Here is a 25,893-nt window from a genome sequence, read left to right on the forward strand (position 1 = left end):
GAGCTGTAACTATATAATGAAGAGAAAGACTGACAGAAACAGAAAATGGCTGATAATCTGTGTCTGCTGGGACTGATCATTCTCTCTTCACTTCTCACAGGTAAAGAAATCTGGATTTTCTCTAAAGACATTTAGTGGAATTAGTCTGCACTGTAAAAAAAATCCTGTAAAAAACTGTAATTTTCTGACAGCTGGGGTGCCAGAAATATACCATAAAATAACAGAAAATAAATGTCTCGTAAAAATACAGCAATTTTACAGTTTATAACCATAATTTTACATAAAATCTTCTGTATTTTCTTTATCTTTTTAATGTTTAATGAAGGACATTTACTTGTGTAAAAGCAATAAAATGACCTATAAATAAGGTTGAATATAGCAGCAACCTATAGCGCTGAGGGGCTCAGCAGCAGGACAGAATCCGTGACGCATTTCCATGCTTTTAACATCCATTTATTGTCGTGATGAAATATAGTTCATATAACACTTGAAACTGTAGAAACATTCAGGATTAGGAATGATTAAAAACAGTCAACAGATGAATTGTTGGTCAAAACTGGTCGACAGATGAATCACAAGCAGTCATTAGAAACAAACAATTAAACAAAGCAGGAAAGAGTGAGTGTTCTCAAAGTCTGCGTGACGCTGATGGAAATTTCTGTGCAAGTGAATGGAGGGAGATTGGACTCTCTTCTGAAGAATGTTCTCCATGTATTCTCCATTTGGGTTGAGAGTGAAAGAACCTTTTGAACAAGGGTGTCAAACTCAGGGATGGAGCTAAACTCTGAGGACAGGAACTAATGAAACACACCTGAACCAGCTACCTACCGGTCAGAACAAATGTAGCAGACATGTTACATCACTGCACCTTTTTAGCCAGCCGTCCAATCAGAGTGGAGGAGGGGCGGGACAAACACAACACCGGCCAACTGTCACAACATTCTTGCTGTACAACGACATCCACAAGCAGAGAACGAGACAAAATGGATGAGAAATTAATATTGCTGGTCTCCAAACACACATAGCAAGTACTCCACAATGTGTCGACATTTTTAGTCTAAAACAAATTACCTGCAAAATCGGTTATAAGTAACAGGCGACAGACCAGGAGAGGTTTAAAGTAAACATTAAATCAAAATTGACCTTATTTATTTTGTTATCTCAAATTGCTAATTTTGTGGTGAACAATTAATCCGTGCAAGTCAATCCACACAAAAAAATTTGGTAACGCTTTAGATTACAGCCCGGAAAGTACTGCGTAATTACAATGAATTTACAGCATAACTTTCAATAATTATAGTGTAACTATACAGTAAGTATGTGTAAGTATAGGGGAACAATATGTAAAGTATTGGGAATAAAGGGGTAACAACCAGGAAAATAACAAATTATTTATACTGTAAATATTTTATAACTAAGAGGTAAATATGACATTACGGGCCGTAAATTAAAGTGGAGCTTGTTACGCTCTTGTTTCATGTAGTTACAGGGTAAATATGACATTACGGGCCGTAAATTAAAGTGGAGCTTGTTACGCTCTTGTTTCATGTAGTTACAGGGTAAATATGACATTACGGGCCGTAAATTAAAGTGGAGCTTGTTACGCTCTTATTTCATGTAGTTACAGGGTAAATATGACATTACAGGCCGTAAATTAAAGTGGAGCTTGTTACCCTCTTATTTCATGTAGTTACAGGGTAAATATGACATTACAGGCCGTAAATTAAAGTGGAGCTTGTTACGCTCTTATTTCATGTAGTTACAGGGTAAGTATGACATTACGGGCCGTAAATTAAAGTGGAGCTTGTTACCCTCTTGTTTCATGTAGTTACAGGGTAAGTAATTAAAGCTGCAGTCCGCAACTTTTTTTGGTTAAATCAACTTTTGAGCAAGTACATAACCAGCCAGTGTTCAAAACTATCTAATTATCTTGTCTCGATTCACAACGGTAAGCTTGTAATAATGTTTTATAATAAGAGAGACATGGCGGATTTCCGCGGGAAATTTGAGCATGTAGCAGTTCCTCTGTGCGTCATTACATCACGTCCGTAAACAAAGGAAGGAGTTCAGGCTAATCGTTTATCACGTGATGACACTGCTGGTAGTGGCACATTTATAGCCTGTTCTCACAGCAGCTGAAATAATTAAACTTATCATTTTGATGGCGGGTTGTAACCCAGAAAGATCCAAATGACAATCATCAGTGACAACTGGAGATTGACAATCACCCGTAGTAAAAAAGCAAAAGACTTGGACTGTGGAGTGGCTACAGACATTGAAATCTACAGGTAACGCTAATACACACTAAATAAACATAGTCATGCAATGCTGATGTTGTTAACAATAACAATTTGAGATCAATATAACAGTAATAATAATTTGCACGGTTTGGCATGATCCGAGCTAAACGATCGTTAGATTTAATCATCATTGGCAGCGTGATTTATTGTAGGCCTAATGCTTTTTTCCTCAGTTGGTCAAAACAAAAGTGGCAGACATGTTACTTACTTGTTCAGATGATATTTTCCAGTGAAAAATCTTATATTGGTCATACTTTCAAGACGTAGAATCTGTGATTCTGAAGTGCAGTATCCACACCGGTGCGGTCACTGACAGCAAACATTAGATTCATCCGCTGTTCCGCATAATGACTGCAATCACATGTTTCAAACAGAGATGGAGACAAAGAGGAAAACTTGCGGACAGCAGCTTTAATAAAATGCAAACAATCTGATATCACTGACTCTGAAACCTTTATTTGAAAAACAACTTTATTAAAAACAGGTCTACAAAACTTATTATTCATTTTTTTAAATCAACTTTTCATTTCAAACTCTAAAGTCCTGACAGAAAGTAACACATTTTGTCCATTTTTTGGTTGTTGTTGTTTCTCGCTTGGCTTCCTCCTGCTCTTGTTTCTCAGCTGATGAATCTTAAGAAGGAATCCCGTTGCTATTCTGTATTATAAGAAAATACAGTACACACAGAAATTCATGGTTTAGGCTATTCATCTTTTCACTTCTGACCAGCTGTCACCAGCGCCTGCATGAGAGTCGACTTCGCGTTCGACGAAGCACATTGAAATGAGCAACGTGAAGCTTGCCGTCTCTGTTATTCTGTCTTGTTTATTTCTCATTTTCATTATCTGTTATTCTGTGTATTTTGTTGTGAGCATTACTAAAAAAATTTTTTAAAAAAAACTGACGGCATCTAACATCTGTGTGAGTTTCTCGGCACGCCTACGTCACGCTTCAAGTTACGTCAAGCATGAACTCTCAACCCTCGCATGCACGCACAGAAGACAGCTGGTCGAAAGTTTAAAAAATATTAAAATATATGGTATTTTTCTTACAAATACGTATCGTTTCACTTCAGAAGACATCGATTCATCCATTAGGGTCGTATGGATTACTGTAGTTATTGCTGTTTGTGTTGTTTGATGCTTCGACTTTTAGGAACACGTGAGCTTGCATTATAAAGCGTTCCCAGATGATTTATTTTTTTCCTAAAATCCTTTTTGTGTTCATCTTAAGAAGGAAAGTCATATACATCTCAGATGGCATGAGGGTAAATGATGAGTAAATGATGAGTACATTTCCGGGTGTACTGTATTTTTTAAATACAGAATAGCAAATGGGATTCCCTCCTAAGATTCATCAGTGGAAAGAAAGAAAAATAGGAACAAGAGGAGGAGGAAGCCAAGTAACCTGTAACTTTAAATCTGTTTTGAAATAAGTTGTTCCCTTTCGATACTTCACTCATACTGAGTATGGGGAAAGGTCTCCTTTTTCCCCGTTACTGAAGCCTTTTTCAATAACACAGTGTAACTGCATCGTCATTGGTTCACTCATAGACAAGTTGTTGAACCAATGACGGCGCGGCATAGCTGCACAACCTATGGCGACAGAGCGCGCGAATATTCCCGCCAAAATGGGCGGGGTTTAGGGCTATATAAGCGGATTTCAGTTCTCTCTCCTTCAGCGACGACTTCACATCGCTCCTCGCTGATCTCCGGCTGAAGCCTTTGCCGCAGCGGACTGCTGAGCTCGCCGAGGAAGAAGCGCCGGCGCCCTCGTCGACTGCCGCCTCGAGCGTTGTCTCGAGCCGCCCGCTTCCCGCTTCCGGCCGCCTGCCAGCCCGTCTCCAGCCGCCATCCGGCGCGCCTAAAAGAGCGATTTCCCGCGGTTTATTGCCGCTCTAAAAGAGCTTTCCAACAGCGGTTTTCACCGCTCTAGCGGCCCTCGCTGCTCTAAAAGAGCCCCTCAATCGCCGTTTTCACGGCGGCGGCATTGTTTCAAATGCCGCGCCACTCGTGTGGCACATGCAGAGCCCCTCTGCATGACGACGACGGACACGGTGAGTGCGTCGGCTGCCTGGGCAGACCCCATGCAGAGGCAGCGCTCACCGGGACCTCGTGTTCTCACTGTGAGAACATGAGTCTCGCCTCTCTGCGCTCGCGGATCGCCTTCTTCAGTGAAGGCGATCACGCCGCTCGCGCCCTACCGTCTTCTTCCTCCCGCGAGCCGGCTAGGAAGAGACAGCGGGCAGAGCGGCCCAGCGCACGGAGTTGGATGACATCACGCCGGCTTCCCCGCATGCCTCACCCTCTCCCCCGAGAGAGCAGTCCCCCGTCCTGTTCTCCCGCCCTGAGCTGCGTCCCTCGGCAGATGCGAGCGACTATCTCTTTTGGCGGTTCTGAGGACGAGCCGCTTGATGACTTCATGTCTCTCGCGGCCTCTGAATCCGAAGGTTGGGCCAGTGATTCTCACCCCGCCCGCCTTCCCTCGCTGGAGCCCATTGACTGCAAGCCGGGTATGGATGCCGAGCTCTTCCGCATCCTCTCGAAAGCAGTAGAGGTTTTGGACCTCGAATGGGCTCCGCCAGAGGAGCCATCACGGAGCAGGCTCGATGAGTGGTTACTGCCGGGTTCCCGCCAGGCCCCTCGTCAACGTGCTGCACCGTTTTTCTCAGAGGTTCACAACGAGCTGACGAAGTCGTGGCGCGCCCCGTATTCTGCCCGCCTATGTACTACGCATTATTCAGCTCTCACCTCTGTGGATGGTTCTGAAGAGAAGGGTTACGAGCATCTATGAAGCGGTGGCGGCTCACCTCTGTCCCCCCACGGCTGTGGGTTGGAAAACTAAGAGGGCCCTTCCATCCAAGTCCTGCAGGACCACTTCTGCCCTGGCTGGCAGAGCATATACGTCCGTGGGCCAGGCTGCCTCAGCCCTGCACACCATGGCTATTCTCCAGGTGTTTCAAGCGAAGCTCCTCCGTTCTCTGGATGAGTCCGGCGTCGATGCACCTGCCTTCTGTGACCTCCGCAGCGCCACTGACTTAGCCCTGCGTGCCACAAAGGCCACAGCTCAGGCCATTGGACGATCCATGGCCAGCCTTGTCATGCTTGAGCGCCATTTGTGGCTCAACCTGACCGAGATTAAGGAGATGGACAAGACGGCCTTTTTGGATGCCCTGGTCTCTCCTTCTGGTCTCTTCGGGCCAGCAGTAGAGGGCTTTACGGAGCGTTTTACTGCAGCACAAAAGTCGTCTCAGGCTATGCGACACTTCCTGCCTAAATGCTCTAGCTCCATGTCTGCTTCCAGCCGCCCCAAGTCTGCGCCGGCTCAGCAGAACAAACCTGCCCCCTCTACCTCTCAGGCAGCACCACCCAAGGAACAGCGCCATCGTATGCGCTCCTCCTTCCCGAGGCAACGCCAGGGACCTCGGCCTAAGATTACGCTGGACCCGACGCCTCCTAAGCCCTCCTGATGTTTCAGTGAGGAAGAGGATGGGGCAAAGTCTCGCCACGGTCAGACCACCCCAAAAGCTCTTTTGTTCCACCCCCCCTCCACCTCGGTCAGCTCCGGGCGTGGGAGTTATGTTCAGTGTTGTGCTAACTGGACCCAGAAAATGCAAAACGCCATTCTTATGGCGAACACTATGAATATTCTACCTTCTCTAAGAAAGAGCGAAGTTCCTCTTCCACTCTCTCCGGTGCACGGGCCCCCGATTGGCGGTCCATCACCCGATACCATTCAGCCCCTTGTCACGCGGGCCGAGGCCTGGCGGGCCATCCCCGGAGTGTCAAGCTGGATTCTGGGAACCATAAGTCGAGGCTACTCGCTTCAGTTCGCCCGAAGGCCCCCGTGCTTCAGCGGGGTGCTTCAGACTTCAGTCAACATGGACGACGTTCATGTCCTCCGAGCCGAATTCACGTCTCTTCTGAGAAAAGGAGCTATAGAAGTAGTCTCCCCCTCAGAGAGCAATTCAGGGTTCTACAGCTGTTATTTTCTAGTTCCCAAAAAAGATGGTGGTCTCAGACCCATCTTAGATCTCAGGCTCATGAGACGGAAGTTCAAGATGCTAACGCTGAAGCAGATCCTCTTGCAGGTTTGCCCCGGGGACTGGTTCTGCTTGCTGGACCTGAAAGATGCATACTTTCACATCCAGATAACCCCCCATCACAGGCGATTCTTGAAATTCGCGTTCGAGGGTGTGGCTTACCAATATACGGTCCTTCCATTCAGACTGTCCCTAGCTCCTCGCACTTTTACCAAGTGCATGAACGCGGCGCTTTCCCCACTGAAACGACTGGATCATCCTAGCCCAGTCACGAGCCGAGCTGGAGCATCATAGATCCGTGTTACTCAGCCACTTGGAGTGCCTGGGTCTCAGGGTCAACTTTGCCAAGAGCTCACTGCTCCCCAGCCAGCGTATAACATTCCTGGGTGCGGTTTTCGACTCAGTCCGTATGACGGCTGTAGTCTCTCCAGAGCGCGCTCTGGCCATTCAGCAGCTTGCGGCATCGGTCAGGAACAGAGTCTATTTCCCTCTGAAGTTTTTCCAGAGGATGCTAGGGCTGATGGCTTCCGCCTCCCCGGTTCTGCAGCTCGGCCTTCATCGGATGCGGCCTCTGCAGTACTGGTTGAAGTTCCGAGTCCCTCCTCACGCCTGGCGGCACGGCCGCCTGCGTCTCAGGGTCAATCAGGTCTGTTTGGCAGCTCTGAAACCCTGGATGAACCCTGTATGGTTCAGTCAAGGTGAACCCCTACAGGCGGTGTCCAGAAGGACGGTGCTCTCAACGGATGCGTCCAACACAGGTTGGGGCGCTCTTTGCGAGGGCAGACCGGCCTTCGGCTCGTGGTCTCACGAGGAATGCCATCTGCACATCAACTGCCTCGAGATGTTGGCAGTGATTCGAGACCTTCATGCATTCCAGGCACACCTGACAGGGCGCCACGTCTTAGTCCAGTCGGACAGCATGACAGTGGTGTCATACATAAATCACCAGGGCAGTCTTTCATCCAGCCGCTTATGCGCTCTGGCGAAGCGTCTTCTGGAATGGGCATCACCGAGGTTTTAGTCGCTCAGGTCAACTCACATACCCGGGAGAACAAACTTGGGAGCAGACATGCTATCTCGGAGCAATGTCCCCTCAGACGAGTGGATGCTCCACCCCCAGACGGTTCTCATGATCTGGGAGTTCTTCGGAAAGGCAGAGGTATCCCTCTTCGCTTCAGAAGGCAACTCTCACTGCCCAATTTATTTCTCGAAGGAGGAAGATGCGCTGGCCCATGTCTGGCCCAGCAACCTCCTTTACACTTTTCCCCTGATCGCTCTGATCCCACAGGTCATCAGACGAATCAGGGAAGACAAGCACAGAGTCCTCCTGGTGGCCCTGCTGTAGAGCAGCCAAGTTTGGTCCTCAGAGCTGTTCAGGCTTTCCACAAAAGCTCCGTGGCCGATCCCCCTGAGACGGGACGTCCTCTCTCAGGCGAACAGGACGATTTGGCATCCCCAGCCAGAACTCTGGGCTCTGCACCTCTGGTCCCTCGACGGGAGCCTGCTAACCTCCACGGGGACGTGCTGAATACCATCTCTCAGGCGAGAGCTCCATCCACGAGACGCTTCTACGCCCAGAAATGGTCGGTCTTTGTTGACTGGCGTTCTACACGCAACATAGACCCAGTGGAGTGTGACGTATCTCCGATACTGTCTTTTCTCCAGGAGCGTTTGAATCTGGGTCGCACCCCTTCAACGCTCAAAGTTTACGTAGCAGCCATTGCAGCGTTTCACGCCCCTATTGCTGGCCAGTCAGTGGGACGAAACAACCTTGTGGTGCGTTTCTTGAGAGGTTCTAGGCTATTAAATCGTCCTCGTCCTCTCACTGTTCCCACCTGGGACCTCTCTTTGGTCCTCAGAGCTCTTAAAGGGCCTCCCTTTGAGCCACTGTGTTCAGCTGACCTCAGGCCCCTGACGCTCAAAACCGCTCTGCTACTTGCACTAGCATCGGTTAAGCGAGTTGGTGACTTGCAGGCCCTCTCTGTGAGCCCTGCATGCCTTGAGTTCGGGCCCAACGACTCCAAGGTCGTTTTGAAACCTAGGCATGGCTACGTCCCTAAGGTGCTCTCGACTCCATTCAGAGCACAGGTTATTTCCCTCTCAGCGCTTCCTCCCTCGTCGAACGAGCGAGAGCTGGAACTACTCTGCCCTGTTAGGGCATTAAGGACCTACATTGATCGATCACAGCCTTTTCGGCAATCTGATCAGCTCTTTATCTGCTTTGGTGGCCGCACTAAGGGGTCTTCGGTCTCAAAGCAACGTCTTTCACGTTGGATAGTCGACGCTATTGCTCTTTGTTACTCCTCTATGGGCCTCGACTGCTCCATAGGAGTTAGAGCCCACTCCACTAGAGGAATGGCTTCCTCTTGGACCTGGTCTAGTGGAGTTTCGATTAAAGACATCTGTGAGGCGGCCGGCTGGTCCTCACCGTCCGCCTTTGTCATATTTTATCATTTGGACGTCCCGACCTTACAAGCTCTGTCATCTCGGTATGATCCAGCGGCCTCTATCGAGCTCCGCTTCATGCCACTCTGGGAGTTAACTCCCTTTTTGTAGTGTAACGAGGGTTCGACGGCTCCGGCCTTCTCACTTGTACTCTGGTTCCCTCGCGGTGTCCAAGACAAGTCCAGTCGTTCCCTGCCGTGGCACGGCACGGTTGAATTCGTTCCCCATACGCAGTACGAGTGAAGTATCGAAAGGGAACGTACTCGGTTACTAACGTAACCTCGGTTCCCTGAGATACGGAACGAGTACTGCGTTACATGCCGTGCCACGAGGCTGCGGCTTCAGTGTCGTCGCTTCAGTCGAATGACCTGAAATCCTATGGCGAAACGCCCGCTTATATAGCCCTAAACCCCGCCCATTTCGGCGGGAATATTCGCGCTCTCTCGCCATAGGTCGCGCAGCTATGCCGCGCCGTCATTGGTTCAACAACTTGTCTATGAGTGAACCAATGACGATGCAGTTACACTGCGTTATTGAAAAAGGCTTCAGTAACGGGGAAAAAGGAGACCTTTCCCCATACTCAGTACTTGTTCCGTATCTCAGGGAACCGAGGTTACGTTAGTAACAGAGTACGTTATCTAGTTTCTCCTGATATAACCCCTTTCCTTTCACTTTCTCCTTCTCCATTTCTTCCCATAAAACTGCGCTGTATCACAAAATGTATTTATTAAATTAATCTGCTCTCTCTCTCTGTTGCTCTTTCTCTCGATCTTGCTGTGCTGCGTCCCAATTCGCATACTATTCGTCCTAAATAGTACTCAAAAAAAGAATGAGTGTGTCCCAAATCGTAGTATGTTGAAATGAGTATTCGAAAGATACCCGGATGGTCTACTTTTTCCAGTTAGAATCCGAAGTGCAGATCCGTGCACACTCTAATGGCTAATATTGCCCATAACACATTGCGGCATGGACGAGGATTTGATTAGAACTACAAATATGAATAAAAAGTGTTTAAAAACTACAAACATGACGGATGTGCGAGACCGACGGTTAACACTCTGAGGTCTGAAGGTATCGCCGGCGATACCAACGTGGTTTTTTTCTTACCAGTGTGAAAGAGACTCAAAATACTCTGTCAATGTTGCACATACAATTAAGAGTTATACACCATTTTAATCTGTGGAATATCTTCTTTCATTTGTGTACACTCAGAGTAAAAACAAAATGTTGTGCTTTTTGTAAAATAAAGAAAACAAACATGATGCGTGATCTCTCTTCTCCCTCTGAACGAACTCCAATCTGATAGTTCTTAGAAAATGAACTGTAACTTAGTGAATACTAATGACAAAAAAATTACACTTATGTCTAAAAAAACGTTAAGATGTCAGGTTTTAAAACATATAAGTCAAATCGAAAACAAACCTTCTGTGTTTATGTAATCTGTATGAAAAGAGAGCCATGTCAGAAGTCCGTGATTCAGCTCATTATCCGCTAATGCGGCCACGCCCACGGAGCCAGCGCTATTCAGACGCAAATTCAGTCAATACATGCATTCATCGTCTCAATCGTGTATTTATTGTCTTGAAAAGTGTTTATCTGGATGTAAAAGTCATGGTTAGCGATCTCTAGAAGACATGCAGTTACTTAATGTTAATTTTAGTGATCTCCGACTGGCGAAGTCGAACATCATTTGTGCCGACGTGGATAATGATTTTAGAATATTTACGTTTAGCATTAGCCAGCACTTTTAAATTTGCTTTGATGTCAGGTGCTCTGGCCCCCGGCAAACATGTGACTATGGTGGCTGGTGTCTCTATTTTCACGTTCCGTGTAATAGAATCGCCAATAACTAGGGCACTTTCAACAGGATTCTCAGTGGGTGCGTCACTGAGTGGGGAGAACCTGTTTGATGTTCTAATCGGAACGGAAGAGTGGTGTTTGTTCTTGCCATTATGCCGCCTCACAGTCACCCAGTTAGCCTGCTGCGTGGCTTCTACAACCGGAACCGAATGTGTAGTGTTTACTAGGCTAGTCGCATCCAAAGCAGTATCTAAGGCCCTTTCATTCTCACTATCCTCAATTAACACTCTGAGGTCTGACGGTATCGCCGGCGATACCACCGTGTTTTTTTTCTTATCAGTGTGAAAGAGACTCAAAATACTCCGTCAGTGTTGCACATACAATTAAGAGTTATACACCATTTTAATCTGTGGAATATCTTCTTTCATTTGTGTACACTCAGAGTAAAAACAAAATGTTGTGCTTTTTGTAAAATAAAGAAAACTAACATGATGCATGATCTCTCGTCTCCCTCTGAACGAAGTCCAATCTGTTAAGATGTCAGGTTTTAAATCATGTAAGTCAAATCGAAAACAAACCTTCTGTGTTTATGTAATCTGTATGAAAAGAGAGCCATGTCAGAAATCCGTGATTCAGCTCATTATCCGCTAATGCGGCCACGCCCACGGAGCCAGCGCTATTCAGACGCAAATTCAGTCAATACATGCATTCATCATCTCAATCGTGTATTTATTGTCTTCAAAAGTGTTTTTAATAGCCATAGTTAGCGATCTCTGGCCTCTGTTAGTTCCTTGATTGTCACATGATTTGCCTCTTCTTTTACTGAGGCATTTGTGGACTAAAGGTGTACAGAGCGCCCTCCGGCTGCAAGTATGAATTAAAAACACAGCATCCAGCGCTCATAATGATGATAATAAATATAGAATAATAAATATTACTCCTCTGTATAGAAAATTGATATAAACATATGAGAATCCATCAGTATTTCTCCAAATGTGCATGCTTTTAAGCATATTAAGAAATTATGGTCAATATAAGATTTTAAGAGTCAAAATGTGAAGCTTGAGTCTTTATATCTTTTTAATGATGTATAGTCAATTGCACATCAACATTTAGGCTATATAATATAACAAATATAGTAGCCTATATGAAATGCCCTAGAGGTAGGAATGTTCAGACGCTTTGCATCACAGAAATACATTTTATTTTAAAGTATATTAAAATAGAAAACCATTATTTGGTTAGAGACTTGAGACTTCTTTTAAAAACATTATAATGGCAATGTGTTCAATATTTTGACTGGTAGTGTAATTTAACATAGGCCTATACAAAATTTTCTTCATATCATGTGCAATAATACGTGCATGCATGAGATCACAAAAATCATGTTTTTTTTTGTTTTTTTTTTGTCCTGAGTGGACTTTAATCCTGTTATCAGCATGATCACAGAGGGTTTTTTCACAGCCTACCTGACTGAAAGGCCTCATTAATATGCAAGTCATTTCAGGTCATTATTATTCAATTCTTTTGTCTTCTCAGGTGAGAATGACTCATTATTCATGATGATTCACGCCTCCATGCATACTGTGTTTCTTGACCAAAAGTGTCTTAGAAAATTAAAATCTCTCTATTGTTTTATATGAAGGAGTAGGAAGGATAATTTTTACTTCATTCTGAAGCAAAAACTCTAGTCTACAACCTCCAATACCCAGAATCCTTATGAACACAGTTTTAATGGTTTTTTTTTTTTTGGCTTTATTTCAGTGACTTAAGTTTTTTGTTTTTTCAATAACCACGCATAAACGTTATTCCTTCAAAAACACAAACATGTACATACATGTTCCTCACATATTATTGTAGCCTAGTATGTGCTGAATACAGTGTAATGACACTTGTGTCATTTATATGTTTATAAACAACTGAAAAAAGCACAAATGTCAGGGCATGTCAAAACTTCTCCAGGGCCCCAAAAATCCTCAGACCCCTGAGGGTTAAGCAGAGCGGTTAAGATAAAGGGGCTTGGATGACTAATAATCAGTATAACCTGACGAAAATATATTTATTAAATGTTATCCACATTATATTTCATCTGCAACAGCATTGTAAACTTTTATAACGATGCGTTCGGTCATTAACTTTAAAATGCATCATTATGCAAAGATGAGGAGAGTTATTGCATGAAAGACCATGACTGGCAGATCAACGTGCGACTACATTTCTCTCCGAAACGGTAGGAAATTAAATTTAATTCAATGTGGAGGATTTTAACTGTGATAAGATGATAGACAGGGCAGTTTAAACAGTTACAGGTTGCGTAAATAAGCGACAGAACGTCCGTTAAAGACGCAGTTATGATGAGGTATTATGTCCCAAAGCTCGCATACTCTTCTGCTGCACACTCAAAAGTATGTAGGGTACAACGGGGCTAAAGGCACACCTTAAGAAAAATTGTGCTTTTCACTACTCTCATAGTATATGATTACAGGAAAAATATATATGTTTGTATTGGACATTGATGGAGCAACATATTTTGTGTGAAAAAAAATCATAAAGTGGTTAATTTTGTTTAAAAATCTTATAAATCTATGAGGTGGTGAGGGGGTACACATGGGGTCAAAGGCACACAGTATTCATACAAATACTTTAGCTAAAATAATATGTTTTTAATAATGACTAGTTTAATACTTGTTCAAAAGAATAACTTTAGCAAAGTTTGTACTATTTTCTGTTTATTTTGATAAATAAAAGAATTCATTTTTGTTCAATAAATAATCTGTCATTAAAATAGGCCTATGTGATATATATTTTTATATATAAAATATAAAAATAGATTTTAAAAATACAGAAACAAAATTATTTTAAAAAGTAAAGATTCTGAAAGCATTGAAGGAGATCCCATAATAGCCTATTTAATATAGATTTACAGTAGTATGTAACGGCCACCTAAATTATGTTGAATACTGTTCAAGACATTAATGTTGATGTGCCTTTAAGATAACTTAAGATAACTGTTTACCCTCGCTCTTTTGCATGTATGTGAAGAGTGTGCTATATTGTGCGAACCATCTATAAAGACTCGTGGGACTATCAGTGCATTTGCCCCGGGTTTTTCTTCTCGCCTCCTGTTTTCTAATTTTCATCTGGGCAGACTTCAAACCCTCTGGTAGACGTTACAAATTGGCGCCCGAACAACTGGATCCATACCTGTCATCTTTCGCTTTCGACACGGCTGTTCGTATTTGTTTATCTTTTTGGAAGAGATTTCGTTGCTGGAGTTTTTCATCGCGCTGCTGCAATCTGGCCTGGCTGACTATCTTGCTAGCTATTCGGACCATGCGGGTCTGTGCGTGACTGATTTTCAGGTACTGTTTAAGTGTTTTTTTGACTGATTGCTTATACTATTTTCCTGGATCGTCTGAATATTGAATGCTTCAATTGCATACGTGAACTTTTGGACGTATTTTTCCGACCATTTTTGCCTTTGTTTACTTTTTGAACTGAACTGTAATATATTGCATCAGGACATTACGGGAAAAACTGTTGTTTTTTGCGTCACTCTGACTTTTATGCGATGAGTGTCAATGAGGAACATTAATGTGAACCGTGAAAAATGAAGAAGTCACGCCTGTGACATTATTATTATTTTTTTTCTTTTTTCTCTCCCTCGTTTTTGTGGTGTGCATCTGCTCGTTTCAAGCCAGCACGCACAGAAGAGATCACTGTTTGCAAGACACTTGATTGGGTAAAATTTTATAGTGTGCAAATCATCAGTGCTTCCACGTTTTTTCTTATGTTTTTGATGTTGGTCACATTGCTGTGTTATACTGTTGGAAAATGTATCACAGGGTGCTGTTAACAGGGAAATTGAATGTGCATGTTAATTATCTGCAAACTTTTAAAATAATTGTTGATCTTTCTTCCCTGTGGGTGTGCAAAAACAACATTTTTCTAAGTTCTGCTTTTTCTTCCATTATTTGTGGAAATTGACTGTTTTTCAAATTATTGTTTGCACACTGATTAATTGTGACTGTTTTTGTACATAATGGCTACTCACCCTGACTTTCAGTTTGACCTGACTGACTGGCCCTCAGTTGCAGACTCTCTTCCACAACAGGTGGAATCACAGAATAATAATGGAGACTTACAGACTCAAGTTCAGCTGTTACATGCAGAGGTTGCAGTCCTGCAGCGGTGCCTTCGTGACTCAATTAACCTACAGAAAGACATGCTGGACCGTTTGGCGGATCAACAGAGTGCCTCACCACAACCAGCTCCGTTGGCCAGCTCGACACCTTACAGCTTGCCGCAGGCTCCGTCAAAGGCCTCAAGGTCAGTGCCAGTCAATGCAACATATAGTACTGCACCCATATTCGCTCAGCCACTCACTGTGGATATGAATACCACAACAAAAGCGCTTACTTCTGTGCTTCACCAATCATGGCTCGAGCCACCCGTGTTCTCTGCAGATGGTTCCCTGAGTCCAGAAGAATGGCTTCAGTCACTTAATGTATACAGAACCTCCTTGGATCTCACAGATGCACAAATTCTCCTCGAGCTCCCACGTTTCCTGTCAAAAGAGCCAAGAAAATGGTTTACTATCCTTAGCACATATGTGACCACTTGGACTCAGTTCTGTGAGTTTTTTAGGACCGTCTTTCTGCCTTCAAATAATCAAGAACGCATCCTGAGGGGCATTTTGGACCGCGTGCAAATGCCTGACGAGCCGCTGCCAACTTTTGTTGCTCACATCATGTTGGGTGAGTTTCGTAAGCTAAAGACCCCTCCGCCCCAACAAGAGCAAATAGATTTGATATGGAAGCATGTGCTGGAGAAATACAGAGTCGCTCTTTATGGCACACCCATACCGTCAGTCATGGACCTCCTTTTGCGGGCTCACGAGCTTCATGCAGTCCTTGGTCCAAGTGTTGGGTGTCCGCCTCAGACACGGGCTAGCAGTATGCCCATGAGGGATGTTCACTGTTTTAAATGCTCCTTGCCTGGATTCACCACTCGTACATGCCCAAACTGTAGTCCAGGAATAAAGCCACGTTCGCCTCCAACAGAGCCACCAAGAGTGACTGGTGACACTGTCAATAGACTGCCGGACGCAGGATGGATGGCTCTAACCAGGCCACTGGGGAAGGAAATGTCACCTCAGACTTTGCCCAGAAGGGAAACTTCAGGGGAGGGAGGACGTTCAAACGGGGCAATCCTCCCTCCAGAAGATAAATGTGCCTCGTTTACCTGATGCTTCCATGAGTGATCAACCTACACTGTGTCATGTAGAGGATGTTACTTCTAAGTCTTATTGGAACACTCCATTCAGAGTAAAGGTTAATCTTTATGGACGACCTTTTGATGCCACTCTTAACACTGGTGCCTCTCTTTCTGCAGTGCAATCAGTGGTTGTCCAGACTATTCCTGGGGGGGACATAAAAATAAAGCCATGGTCCGCACCTCCTCTTCATCTTGCGGATGGAGCACCCTGTTGCCCACTGGGTGTTATGTGGTTGTCTTTGGGTTTTATGGGCCAGCGTTTCTATCATCGCTTTGCTGTTGTTCATAATCTATCTTCTCCTCTTATCTTGGGAATGGACTTTATGTTGAGGTCTTCAGTCACAATCCATGTTCCGTCCAGGTCAGTGGTGCTTGGTGATGAGCCGATGCCCCTTGAGGAGTTGGAGGGCACTGACTTAACTTTGCCTGTCTCTGATTTGTCGTGCCTGGAGGTCAGTTCTTCTGCCCTGTCTGAAAAGGTTGAAGAAGCATCTCTAAATAACGAACAGAAAAATAAATTGACTGAATTGCTTGAGACTTTCAGAGGTTTGTTTGACGGACGTTTGGGACGCACCTCGCTAGTGGAGCATGAGATTGTCACGGGTGATGCAAAACCAGTTCACCTTGCCCCTTACCGCACTTCTCCTGCTAAAAAGGAACTCATTGAATCTCAAATCAAGGAGATGTTGAAAGAAGGAATAATTGAAACCGCTTCTGGTCCTTGGGCTGCCCCAAAACATTCAGGTGAGCCAAGGTTCTGCGTTGATTATCGCGCACTAAATAAGCTCACAGTCAAAGACTCTTATCCACTCCCCAGGATTGATGAATCTCTCGACTTCCTGGCTAGAGGGACTTTCATTTCCACCACTGACTTGGCCAGAGGCTACTGGCAGGTGGCGATGGCGGAGAACTCAAAGCCGAAGACCGCTTTCATTTCCCACTGTGGGTTATATCAGTTTCGTGTTTTACCTTTTGGATTGTGCACAGCGCCCGCCACATTCCAGAGGCTTATGAACACAGTCCTCGCTGGTCTCATCTATAAGTCTTGTGCCGTCTACTTAGACCAGTGCTTCCCAAACTGTGGGCCGCGCCCCCCCGGTGGGCCGTATCGGTATTGCAGGGGGGCCATGGCTGGGCTAAAATCTAAATATTTAAATAATTAAAATATTCTAATTGTTCTGAAATATGATTCCCCCCCTTCCTTATTACACAAACATAAAACACAAAATTATTGTTTCATTTATTTTTTTATTATAGCGAGATGAGATACATTGCTTATTTTCAAACTGAGGTCAGTTGCTTAGCAGGTATTCAGTTCAATTCAAAAATGCGACGGTGGCTGCTCGGTAAAAGAAGTGCAGAGGATGACAATCCATCCTCATCAACTGGACCTAACTGCACTAAACGAAAAACTCGTAAGTACAGCGAGGAGTACTTGTCCTTTGGATTTACCAGTGTTGGTCCTGCTGACAACCCCACGCCTGTCTGTGTGCAGAATTTTTTGAAAATAAATTGAAAGATTACCAACATCGTAAAAAAGTGATCGAGTCAACCTGTGTGACGGGTGGCGAAAATGAAAAGGCAGTGACAGCATCGTATGAGGTATCAAGACTGATAGCTACATCTCGAAAGCCCCACACCATAGGTGAACACTTAATTTTACCAGCCGCTAAGCAGATGGTCAGCATAATGCTGGGAAACAGTGCAGCTAAGCAACATAACTCGATTTCTCTATCAAACAACACGGTTAAGCGCCGAATTAATGATATGGCAGAAAATGTGTTTCAGCAGCTAATTTGCAGAGTTCGAGTGAGTCGTTTTTATGCAATTCAAATCGATGAGTCCACAGACATCGCGGGTATGGCGAATTTGCTCGCATTCGTTAGGTATGACTGTGATGGAGAAATTGAGGAAAACTTTCTTTTTTGCAGACCTTTACATTCAAACGCAACTGCTGGAGCTATTTTTGACATTCTGAACGATTTCATGATTTCCAATGACATCGACTGGACAAAGTGCGTTGGACTCAGCACCGATGGTGCTCGTGCTATGTTGGGCTGACACAGTGGAGTGGTGAAGCGAGTCAGAGACGTGGCCCCGCTGCTCACTCACGTACATTGCTGCATTCACAGAGAGGCACTGGCCGCTAAGAGAATGCCCATGGATTTAAAGACCGTTTTGGACGATGCTGTCAGAATGGTGAATTACATTAAAAGTCGTCCACTTCAAGCACGTTTGTTTTCCCTTTTGTGTGAAGAGATGGGTAGCGAACACCGCCAGCTTTTACTACTAACCGAAGTCCGCTGGCTCTCACGCGGCAGAGTGCTCACTCGGCTCTTCCAGTTACGTGACGAAATCAGAACATTTTTCATTGATTCCAAATTTGAACTTGCAGACCGCCTATGTGATTTCGAATGGCTTTGTAAATTGGCCTACCTGGCAGACATTTTTAGCCACTTGAATGGACTCAATCTAGCCCTACAGGGGACAGCAGTAACAATGTTTCATGTGCAAAACCAAATAGAGGCAACCATAAAGAAATTTGATCTGTGGGGGAAAAGAATTGCCCGAGCCAACTACGAGTCCTTCGAAAACCTGTCCGACTTTTTGTCTAAGGAGGAGAGCCCACTTCCCGTCACTGCATCAGTTGCTATGACAGAGCACATGCAGGCTTTAAAGTCTCAGATGCAGGACTACTTTTCTGGCATCAGCAAACAGCAGAGCTGGGTACAGTATCCCTTTGCCAACCACACTGAGGATGTAATTGCTGGACTCACCTACAAGGAACAGGACAGCCTCGTCGATCTGTCCTGTGACAGCTCCTTGAAACTGATTTTTTCTGAAAAAACTTTGACTCAGTTCTGGTTACATATGTCAAGCGAATACCCTGAACTCGCCAACAAGGCAATGATGTTTTTGATGCCGTTTGCCACAATGTATATGTGTGAAGTGGGATTTTCGGTGCTTGTGGCCTTAAAGACAAAGTACAGGAACGCGTTGAGTGTGGAATCTGATCTCCGTCTTAAATTGACGTTGATTCAGCCAGACATCAAATCCCTAACCGCTGAAAAGCAACATCACCCATCTCATTAGGTACTGTTTGGAAGACTGCTGATCAGACTCTGGGACTGTTTTTTACTAATTTTACTAAATACAAATTTTACATCGTTTAAATGTAAATGTTTTTAGAATTTTTTGTTTTGTTTTACATAGTTATGTAATTTATTTCTAATAGATTTGTGAACTAGCTTCTGTTACACACTTTGATGCATTATAATTGTAAATAGTATGCAAGTGAAAGTATGTAGTGTTGTGGATTTAAATATATTTGTAAAGAATGTTATGTCATCTTTCACCAGAATATAAAAATATTACATTTTATGGTAGTTCTCATAATTCACATGAAATTCTTACAAACTGCTTAATAAATGTTGATAATTTTGTGCAAAGAGACAATCTGCTTTATTTAATATATATATATATATATATATATATATATATATATATATATATATATATATATATATATATATATATATATATATATATATTAGTACAGTCCAAAAGTTTGGAACCACTAAGATTTTTAATGTTTTTGAAAGAAGTTTCGTTTGCTCACCAAGGCTATTTATTTAATTAAAAATACAGTAAAAAAATATTATTTTTTAATATTATTACAATTTAAAATAACTGTGTACTATTTAAATATATTTGACAAAGTAATTTATTCCTGTGATGCAAAGCTGAATTTTCAGCATCATTACTCCAGTCTTCAGTGTCACATGATCCTTCAGAAATCATTCTAATATGCTGATTTGCTGCTCAATAAACATTTATGATTATTTTCAATGTTGAAAACAGTTGTGTACTTTTTTTTCAGGATTCCTTGATGAATAGAAAGTTCAAAAGAACAGCATTTATCTGAAATACAAAGCTTCTGTAGCATTATACACTACCGTTCAAAAGTTTGGGGTCAGTAAGAATTTTTATTTTTATTTTTTTGAAAAGAAATTAAAGAAATGAATACTTTTATTCAGCAAGGATGCATTAAATTAATCAAAAGTGGCAGTAAAGACATTTATAATGTTACAAAAGATTAGATTTCAGATAAACACTGTTCTTTTGAACTTTCTATTCATCAAATAATCCTGAAAAAAAATATTGTACACAAATATTTTGTACAATTGTACGCATTAAATGTTTCTTGAGCAGCAGATCATCATATTAGAATGATTTCTGAAGGATCATGTGACACTGAAGACTGGAGTAATGATGCTGAAAATTTAGCTTTGCATCACAGGAATCAATTACTTTGTGAAATATATTCAAATAGAAAACAGTTATTTTAAATTGTAATAATATTTCACAATATTACTGTTTTTTACTGTATTTTTAATTAAATAAATGTAGCCTTGGTGAGCAGATGAAACTTCTTTTAAAAACATTAAAAATCTTAGTGGTTCCAAACTTTTGGACTGTACTGTATATATATACAGTACAGTACATATATATATCGTGGAGCTTTTGCTATGTTTTTGGGGGGCCTTGCCACTCTGAAGTTTGGGAAGCTCTGAAGCTCACCTACTTTTGAGCAGCACCTCTCTGACTTAAAAGATGTTCTATCCAGACTGGAGTCTGCAGGATTGTCCATTAAGCTTGCAAAGTGCCAGTTCTGCAGGAGTGAACTCACCTTTCTGGGTTATAGTGTCAACTCAAAAGGGATCCTGCCAAATGAAACTAACATGAAACAAGTCAGACAGTTTCTGGGAATGACCAGCTATTATAGACATTTTATCCATGATTACGCCCGCCATGCTGAGCCACTCTTTGCGTTGACCAGGATGGATGTTCCCTTTGTGTGGTCGAGTGAGTGTCCGACGGCCATGGATTTTCTCAAAGACAAGCTGACTTCTGCTCCTATTTTGAGATTCCCAGACTTTTCTCTTCCTTTCTTTATCCACACGGATGCGTGTGACAGTGGACTTGGCGCCGCACTCATGCAAAGGGACAACAATGGCAGAGATGTTGTGGTGGCCTACGCGAGTCGTTCCCTACATAAGTCTGAAAGACCATATTCCACTCCAGAAAAAGAGTGCTTAGCTGTCATTTGGGCCCTTGAACACGTCAGGCCATATATTGAAGGTCTCCATGTGACAATCTTTTCAGACCACAGCAGTTTGAGATGGCTGATGTCTCGCCCAAACCTCTCTGGCCAGCTGGCTAGGTGGTCTCTCAGATTGCAGGACTTTGACTTTGACATTGTCCATAAGCCAGGGACAAGTAATAAAGTGCCTGATGCCCTTTCGCGTAACCCTGTTTCTTCCTGCGGTGCACCCTTGGGAATCCTCCCTGATTATGCCATAATTGGGGGCCTTGACCTGCGTACTTTACCGCCTGTAATGTTTTCTGATCGGGAGCACCTTAGGCAGCTGCAGCTCAATGACCCAGTTACGGGGAAACATCTGCGGATGTTAGAGGGAAAGGACGAGAGTAACGCTGAGGAGTTGTCTCAGTTTGTGATCCAGGATGGACTCCTGTACTTTGTAGATGACAAAGTGTCTTGTAATCTTCACCCCATGAAGCGCCTTAAACTGTATGCACCTACGGCTGTTAAAAGGAGTTTGATGGAATATTACCATGATCACCCGATGGCTGGACACTTGGGGATGACGAAAACAATAGCAAGACTGAAACTTCGATTTTACTTGCCGAAGATGTCGCCTGACGCTAAGAAGTACGTCGCCTCCTGTACTGTCTGCCAGTTCACAAAACCTAGCCAGAAGAACCCTGCAGGGTTTATGATTCCCATCCGCCCACAAAAGCCATGGGAGTATACTGGGGTGGACTTTGTAGGGCCTTTACCGCGCACACCCAGCGGAAATGCATACATCCTAGTCTTTGTGGACTATTTTTCGAAATGGATGGAAGTAAGTGCAGTGAGAGAAGCAACTTCCCAAGTTGCCGCCAGCAGGTTGTTAAGTGAAGTCTTTGCGCGTCATGGTGCGCCTACTTATCTGATCTCGGACAGAGGGTCCCCGTTTGTCAGTGAACTCTTTAAGCATGTACTCACCACCCTGGGGTCGGAACACAGACTTACTGCATATCACCCCCAAACGAATGCAACGGAGAGGGTGAATCGTTCGCTGAAAACTGCCATCCGTGCGTACGTTGGTAACAAACACACTGCTTGGGATCGTTACCTGCCCCAAATTTGCTTTGCCTTGAGAACTGCACCACATGAAAGCACTGGCCATAGCCCATCCATGTTGCTGTACGGACGAGAATTGAATACTCCTCTTGACATTATCACTCAGCCGAACTGTGACGGTACGGATGAACCTGGTATTCCATTCCCAGAAAGCTTGGAGTCATCAATCAGAGAAGCGCATGATCATGCTAGGTCCGTTTTGAGTGAAAGCCATGCTAAAAGGAAGAAGTACTACGACCAGAGACGTCGGTCTGTATCTTACTCTGTGGAAACTCATCCTCGTTCTGATGCTCTGGCAAACTTCACGGCTAAGCTTGCACCTGTATATACAGGCCCTTATCGTATTACACAAAAGCTGTCAGAAGTGAACTACAGACTCGTTGATGTGAAAACAGGAGCAGATGCTGGTATATTTCATGTCGCAAATCTGCTGCCTTTTCGTACCTGGGACTCACATGTTGAAACCGAGACTGTGCCTGCAGACGGTTCTGCTGTAGAAGCAACGACTGACAGTTCTTTGCTGAATGACATGCCTGAGGAAACAAGTAGTGGTGCTACTGCCATGAACTTAACAGACCTGCAAATTGAGGATGAATACAGTCGCCCAGTAACAACCAGTGTTCATGATCTGTCAGGAAGTGTGGACAGTGTTGGTTGTTTTCCTGACCTACAAGTTGACTCTGGAACTCAAGACGATGACTTGACTGTTGATAATGATCTTGACAGACACCACTATGACTTGAGACCTCGACGTGCACCAAGAATCACCTCAGACTGGTCGACTAATTGGTGGACGAATGTACAACACACTGACAAGCTTGATCTTAAATAGTGTGTTAATGATGTAAGTGTGGGTTCATTTGTTTTGTTTGACACTGTGAAGTGCAAAAGGTTTACCATAAATAATCAGTCTGTTGACACGTTTTGTTATGGTGTTGAACAAAAAGAAAAAAATTTTTAAAAAGGGATGTCCCATATTTTGTCTATGGTTGGTTGTAACTGTTTTCATTTGTTTGAAGTGTGCTGCTGCAGACTATGTATTTTGGTCCATCGGTACTGTCATGTATGCCAGTGTATGCCTTAATACTTACTCCTGTATGGTTCTGTAATTTTGACAACTTTTCATGTGTGAGGTTGTTCACAGTGATGTTGTACTCAGTTGTGCACGGCTGAGGCCAGCCTTTACCTTCCTGGGGGGGATCTGTAACGGCCACCTAAATTATGTTGAATACTGTTCAAGACATTAATGTTGATGTGCCTTTAAGATAACTTCTTCTATGGTGTACGTTGTAGTGTGCACGCTGTTCTCATGTGAGCGCGCACGCACAGAGTTGATAGAGAATGCTCGTGTGACGAGAGAGAGATGACTGCACTACTGCTGACTGATATTACAGTGTAATAATGTTACTTTTTCACTTTGATTCGTAGTGTTTATCAGAGTGCTTTCTTTTTCCTGTTTACCCTCGCTCTTTTGCATGTATGTGAAGAGTGTGCTATATTGTGCGAACCATCTATAAAGACTCGTGGGACTACCAGTGCATTTGCCCCGGGTTTTTCTTCTCGCCTCCTGTTTTCTAATTTTCATCTGGGCAGACTTCAAACCCTCTGGTAGACGTTACAAGTAACAATATATTTTATTATGATATGATTAATATATTTTAAAATGTGATTGTTTCATCATAAATATGGGCATTATCTCTAAGATGGATACCCAGTTTGATATATGATATTTGCTATGTGAATCTAACCATGTCATGTCAACAGATGGAAAAGTCAGTCAGCTCTTCATTATCATGTTAATTATTGTGTCTTTTGCCCCAACAGCAGCGGCGCTTTTACCCCAAATACCACACTTTTACATATTCTTCCCTTATTGAAAAACTGTTGCTTGAATTACCTTGAACAAAACTGAAAATCATTAAGAAGACCTTTGTCTGAAAATACAAACATTAATTTAATTTATTCTCATTTGCTACTTAAATCAACAACATTTTAAAAAACATCACATATTAGATCAAACTGCCTCAGAATCAACTTTGAGTTTCTGCCCGCGATCACGTCGAGGATCAGACAAATTTTGTGCATTTTGAAAAACGGATGTTTAGGAAAGTTCTGCGGCAAGTTTTTGTGCCATCTAGTGGTTTAGAGGAAAATAACATCAAAGGCGCCTTTAGCCCCGTTCTACCCTACTTTTCCTTTACAAAAACAGCACTTACTTTCAGGACGTAGTATAAGTAGGTGAATTGGGACGCAGCACTAGTCTCAGGTCTCCTCTCTCTCACACCTGTGGCTGTTACCCAAAAACCATCAGGGTTCTGTAGCCTCTGGTAACCATGGCAACGGATAGTGTATCCTGCTAATATGGCGGAGTAAAAACATATAACATATATAAACATGTAACTCCTCATTCTCTCTCTCTCAGATATGTAAATTTACTGTCTATTCCTGTAATTTTACAGGATTTTCAAAATAGAGGAAAATGATGGAAAATGAATTTTTTTAGAGTGTGGAAAGAGTTGATTTGAACATGCTCAGTTTATTCTTGCACACATTCACGTTGTGATCTCAGAGTTGTGTATTGATACATACAGATCATACTGTATTATTCCTGATACTGGACATAGAGTCACTCAAACATCTGATGATCAACAATTATCTTCATATTCAGAGATTTCAACAGCTACATGATCAAGACAAACACTTTATTCTGGAGACTGTGATGATTGAGTTTATGAGGAAAAAAGACTTGAATTGACTGATTTATATATTGATATGTTTCTTGTCTTCATTTATTAATATATATCATGATGATCAGTCAAATATACTGTGTTTCAGGTACCAGTGGAGTGGATGATGTGTTCATCAGTCCTGGCGAAAATGTCCATCTGCCCTGTAATAATGATCTTTCTGACTGTAACTCAACTACATGGACCCACTTTTACAGTATCAGACATTCAGGAGTTGCACTGATTGATGGAGGGATAAAGAAGAAAGACACAGAGAGACATGAGAGACTGAGTCTGGGGTCTGACTGCTCTCTGAACTTCAAGAATGTCACAGAAGAAGATTATGGATTATACAGATGCAGACAATTTGTGAATGGAGAAAAACAAGGAACTGATGATTATGTTTATCTGCATGTTCTTCATGGTGAGTTTATAATCATGTGATCAATTTAAAAAGAGCAGATTCTCCCTTTAAACTCACATGATGATTGAAGAGTCTGTGATTTGTGTCTTGTGTTCAGTTTCAGTGTCTCCATCATCATCATCCTCACAGACTGAGATCAGTCCAGGTCACTCTGTGACTCTCTCCTGCCAGTTGTATTCATATACTGAATCCCCCTGTGATGATTGGGTCCGTTATGAGGGACTTCATCTGTTGTGGGTGAATCAGGCTGGTGTTGATCTGAAGACAGACTCCAGATATCAGATATTATTCTCATCAGATCACTGTATCATCACTCTGACTACAACACTCCTGAATGAAGATGACAACAGAGAGTGGAGATGTCAGCTTACTCTCAGAAATCAACTCCAGACCTCAGTCAGATACACTGTCAAGTATTCAGGTGAGAAACAACTATTAATACTGTAAAATATGATGTTAATGTCCTACAGATGAACATCTGAACATTCATCTTCTGCAGCATCAGAAACTGAAGTCAGTGTGACTGCTGGATCATTAATCAGAGGTACGACACGTTCATTTCTACTGACAGCTTTACACCATTAAACTATCAGTCAGTCTGTAAATGCTTCATCAATAACTGTTCATAGTTGAATCCCCTTGACTTCAGTCATGTCCAGTTTCTCTTCTTC

The 25,893-nt window shown here is 43.1% G+C and overlaps 1 protein-coding gene across 1 annotated transcript; it reads left to right on the plus strand.

The window, feature by feature from the left end:
- LOC137008178 (uncharacterized) lies at window positions 1-25,714 on the plus strand. Its single transcript, XM_067370056.1, has 3 exons — window positions 1-100; window positions 24,908-25,222; window positions 25,320-25,714. The coding sequence occupies exons 1-3, from the start codon at window positions 46-48 to the stop codon at window positions 25,667-25,669; spliced, it is 720 nt and encodes a 239-aa protein (XP_067226157.1). The 5' UTR covers window positions 1-45; the 3' UTR covers window positions 25,670-25,714.
- Window positions 25,715-25,893: the final 179 nt, after the last annotated feature.

The sequence above is a fragment of the Chanodichthys erythropterus genome, chromosome 3, assembly GCF_024489055.1.
Source record: "Chanodichthys erythropterus isolate Z2021 chromosome 3, ASM2448905v1, whole genome shotgun sequence".
Taxonomy (NCBI): domain Eukaryota; kingdom Metazoa; phylum Chordata; class Actinopteri; order Cypriniformes; family Xenocyprididae; genus Chanodichthys; species Chanodichthys erythropterus.

Bases quoted from the DNA above. Each gene is read 5' to 3' on its own strand.
- LOC137008178 (XM_067370056.1), top strand. From the start codon at position 46: ATGGCTGATAATCTGTGTCTGCTGGGACTGATCATTCTCTCTTCACTT. The intron at 101-24,907 runs GTAAAGAAATCT...ACTGTGTTTCAG, and splicing joins TCTCTCTTCACTTCTCACAG to GTACCAGTGGAGTGGATGAT. The intron at 25,223-25,319 runs GTGAGTTTATAA...TCTTGTGTTCAG, and splicing joins TTATCTGCATGTTCTTCATG to TTTCAGTGTCTCCATCATCA.